Source organism: Medicago sativa, chromosome 7, assembly GCF_051527215.1.
Source record: "Medicago sativa cultivar Bolivia chromosome 7, Bolivia_mono, whole genome shotgun sequence".
Classification (NCBI taxonomy): domain Eukaryota; kingdom Viridiplantae; phylum Streptophyta; class Magnoliopsida; order Fabales; family Fabaceae; genus Medicago; species Medicago sativa.
In genome coordinates, this window is record NC_140755.1 from 87,071,337 (window position 1) to 87,075,111 (window position 3,775).

The 3,775-nt window shown below is 33.0% G+C and overlaps 1 protein-coding gene and 1 long non-coding RNA gene across 2 annotated transcripts; one reads left to right on the forward strand and one right to left on the reverse strand.

Annotated features, from left to right (window-relative positions):
• Positions 1-435: 435 nt before the first annotated feature.
• On the forward strand, positions 436-1,299 carry LOC146909724 (uncharacterized). Its single transcript, XR_015019020.1, has 2 exons — positions 436-755; positions 847-1,299. It is a non-coding gene; the product is annotated as an uncharacterized LOC146909724 (long non-coding RNA).
• A 452-nt stretch (positions 1,300-1,751) lies between these two features.
• Positions 1,752-3,565, reverse strand: LOC146909725 (gibberellin-regulated protein 13-like). Its single transcript, XM_085726554.1, has 4 exons — positions 3,176-3,565; positions 2,557-2,634; positions 2,313-2,346; positions 1,752-2,197 (listed from the first exon to the last, which is right to left on the reverse strand). Exons 1-4 carry the CDS (start codon positions 3,242-3,244, stop codon positions 2,016-2,018), a joined length of 363 nt encoding a protein of 120 aa, XP_085582680.1. The 5' UTR covers positions 3,245-3,565; the 3' UTR covers positions 1,752-2,015.
• Positions 3,566-3,775: the final 210 nt, after the last annotated feature.

The window sequence follows — 3,775 nt, forward strand, 5'->3', positions numbered from 1 at the left end:
CTTGAAAATTCAGTAATTTGAACAGGAGAAGAAGGAATCTGAATCTTATCTTTTGTACAGAAAAGTCAGGCATCTCAAATCTCAATCTTATCTTTTTTACACAAATCAATTACTTACATCTCTTCTTTGGTGGTGGTAAACTAACATACAAACAAACATGCTTCTCTTGTGTTGTTACTCTTCTAGTGTTGTGTGATTCTTTGTTCCTTCCTGCTTGCGATTTGCGATTCTGGTGTTGCCGTTTTTTGCTTCTTGTTCGTTCTGCTTGCCGTTTCTTTGTTCATTTGCGATTCTGTTTTTTATTTTTTTTGAGTGAATAAGGTTTTTTTTTTTTGAGGGATTGAGTGAATAAGGTTTGTTATCACTTGATTCTGTATCGCAGCGTCCGTTACAGCCGAAATCGCGACCGCGACCGTTATTTAGAACCTTGGATAAGAATACTAAATTCTTTCGGTCATTTGCCTCAAAGGAGGGTTAATCACTGTGACGAGTGTGACTGGATTTCTACTCTTGCAAGCTTGAAACTCATATCACAAACCTCTTTTTTCTCTCTATATTTTACTAGTGAGTTTACCTACCAACCATTTCAGTTAAATGGTTGTTTTCCTCGACTAGATGAAGTTTCCATGACTCGGATCAATTTAGTGTTCTCAGATAATGAGATCTTCAATTGTAAGAATACGGGGAGCTTTAAAGTTACCAGAAACAATGAAACATAATTGGTCCATCTCTATGCATGTAGGAAGATTTGTCAGGTGTGTGCAAACCATCCAGTTACAATTCGTGATCTTAATTAAACTTTTTTAACGCTTATTCCAAAAGTTGATCGTGTGTGTTATGTTATAGAATTTCGTCTGATTGGTCTTTGAAATTTTCCATACAAATTCATTACAAATGGCCACAACGGAGGTATGATATATGTGTATTTTGAAATGCTGAGCACTGATCCACCTTGCATGCTGAATTGTCGGATATTTACCATGGTTAATTTAGAGATGGCAAAGAATCATGATGAGTTTCAAAATGTTATTGTTGAGAGTGATGCATTAATGGTTATTAATATTATTCAGGGTGGGACTTCTCCCTCTTGTGAGTCTCGAACTCTTATTCTTCAAATCATTAAGATCAATCGTGTTGTGTGCTATGTCAAATGGATAACATGTATTTCGGGAAGTTAATCAAACAGTTTAGATTGTCGTCTAAATATTGTTTCGTGGTATTTAGCTAAGTTGTTGTGATTATAATCACGAATGTACTTTTTTTTAGGGGATAATCAGAATGTATCTTTTTTGTTAGTAATTTTTAATTTTATGAATTAAAGTACAACCAAAAAATACATTTGAAGACTAACTATTATCCAACTAAAAGCACATTCCACCTCAAAAAAAAACTAAAATCACAAAATAACTAATAAAAAAACACATTTAGATATATTTTTTGTAAATTTTGATATATTTAAAGACTATACTGTTGATAAAGTATATTTATTTATTTTTTACAAAAAAAAAAAGTGTATTTATTTAAAGACTTGTAAATTTGTGACCGTTCATCACACGTTCAAGACGAAGATGATTGTTTATAAATTGCGGTCAGATACTTTTCTTGCTTCCCATAGAGAGAATACGTATATGCCTTGGACATGTACTATTTGCATTGTATATGTCTTCATTGTGCCTTGTGTGCCTATTTCTAGGAGGAATTTGACTACTTGTCCAATGCGAAATTTTTGTCTTATATTTTAAGGCTAAAAGTTATAAGCACACAAAGACAAACATAATTAAATTAAGGTACTTTAAATATCATGGATACAAATTCTAGTGATTGTACATTTTTTGTAGTGGTAGTGCTTGTACATATATTGAGTGGTAATATAACATTCTTTTATCGGTAGAAATTGAGCTAGACGTCTCAGAGTTTACAATACTCACTCACATACTGCGCACCAATAGCTTGCGCTAGACTTTTGTGGTGGTACTAATGTATTTAAGAGACTTGATAGATAATGTTTAAAACTTTTAAGGGCATTTGGGTCCTCCCCTTTTGGTCTTCCAGTTGTTGTAGCAAGGGCAAACCTGCTTGTTGCCATAATAGCCAGGAGGCACACACAAACACTTAGCACAACACTTGTTACAAAAGAATAAGCATGGCTTCTTGTATTGTGTGTTTGAGCATCTATTAGTGCATCGTGGTCCACATTCTGCAATTTAATGCATTAAGTCAATAACCAACATGGACCAATATTAATTTCATCATCAAAATTCTAAATTACATGATTTTATTAACCATTTCATGAATCAAGTATTGTTTGTTACCTTGTGGTTGAAGACTGCCTTCAGTGATGCCATGCTGAAATTCAGGGAAACAAGCAAGAAATTAACATTAAAAGAAATTTTTTGCCAAAATGTTAAAAGAAATTGACCAAGTGTATTCATAGAAAATTGTTAATTTCAAAATTGCTCAAACCTTTTTTTTTTTTTTTTTTGGAGTAAAAAATTGCTCAAACCTAAAACAGAAAATATGAAAATGTTCACGTTGAACCCAAGAAACAGAACTCGCATTGGGAAATTGAGTAGTGCTACTGTTTTTGCTAGGTTGTGGAGCTGGAGCCTCAACGGTGGACACAACAATTTCAGCCTGAAAACATCATGTACAATTGTGTTTAAGCATAATATCAAAACCAATAGTTACAACAAAGTAAAGAAAATGTAATATTTTTACATTGTAAAGACATTATGTGCAATGATTTACTCAAATGCAATCAATTATTCTTGTGATGGCCATATTTTAAAGAAAAAACATGCCTAGGGAATTCCATGACCAAAACATGTTCGAGTAGTCATCAAACACTATATGGAAACATTTCTAGGATGAAATTCAAATCTTGATTCGTCGCATTGTGAGGATTAGTCCTTTCATTAGACTCTACTACCGATTTTATTTGACATTATAGCTATCACATAACCTCAATTCCATTATCTAAACATGATCATTTTCTTTCCATTGATGATCAAAACAACTAGATTAACAAGATAAACTTGAACATGTTGTCGCGTTAGCTTCAACACCGAAAAATTGAAGTGCAAGGAACAATGCAGAGCATAAAACAAAGTAAACTACTAAACTTTGCTAGTAAATTAATTAGAAGAAAATTGAGCAAGAGAACTATAAGACTTACATGGTTTTGTAGAGGAAGAAGCAGCATTTGAACTAGGAAAAGTACAACAATGCACATTTTTCTAGCCATTGTTGAAAATAGAGAAAGAAGATATCACAAGTTTGGTCTTAAAGAAGAGAAGAGTGTAAGTTATATTATAGGCAGACGAGGCTTGTGTCTTTTATAGCTGAAATGTGGCGCATTGTAGCAACATTATTTTATATTGCAAGAGACCAATCTTTGTCTTCCCAACAAAACAAAAACAGTCACAAAGTCTACACACGAAAGACATTTGCATTTTACAAGCTTGTCATTCCCTAAGCCATTAACTAATTACCTTTATGAATTATTTTAAACAGTAAAAAAATGAAAAGAATCATAGAAAATATTTGATCAATCTTAAGACTATCCTTCATGTGATTGTGAACAAGTAGAATGAAAAGGACATATGGCCACCTCACATGTGCATTCCCATGTGCACCTTTGGAGTAACTAACTTAGAGACAAAAGAACATGGAAACACCATAAACTAACCTATCACCCTTAGCTCTACCTTGTCTTTTATACACACCATGCAGTATAGTAATAATAGTATAACATTCCCGTGAACTGATATTTATA

What these genes read in the sequence shown, in the direction of transcription:
- LOC146909725 (XM_085726554.1), bottom strand. Translation starts at nt 3,244, where the DNA reads ATGGCTAGAAAAATGTGCATTGTTGTACTTTTCCTAGTTCAAATGCTG. An exon ending in TTCTTCCTCTACAAAACCAT is followed by an intron (nt 2,635 to 3,175) that starts GTAAGTCTTATA and finishes TGATGTTTTCAG; the next exon opens with GCTGAAATTGTTGTGTCCAC. An exon ending in AGGCAGTCTTCAACCACAAG is followed by an intron (nt 2,198 to 2,312) that starts GTAACAAACAAT and finishes ATTAAATTGCAG; the next exon opens with AATGTGGACCACGATGCACT.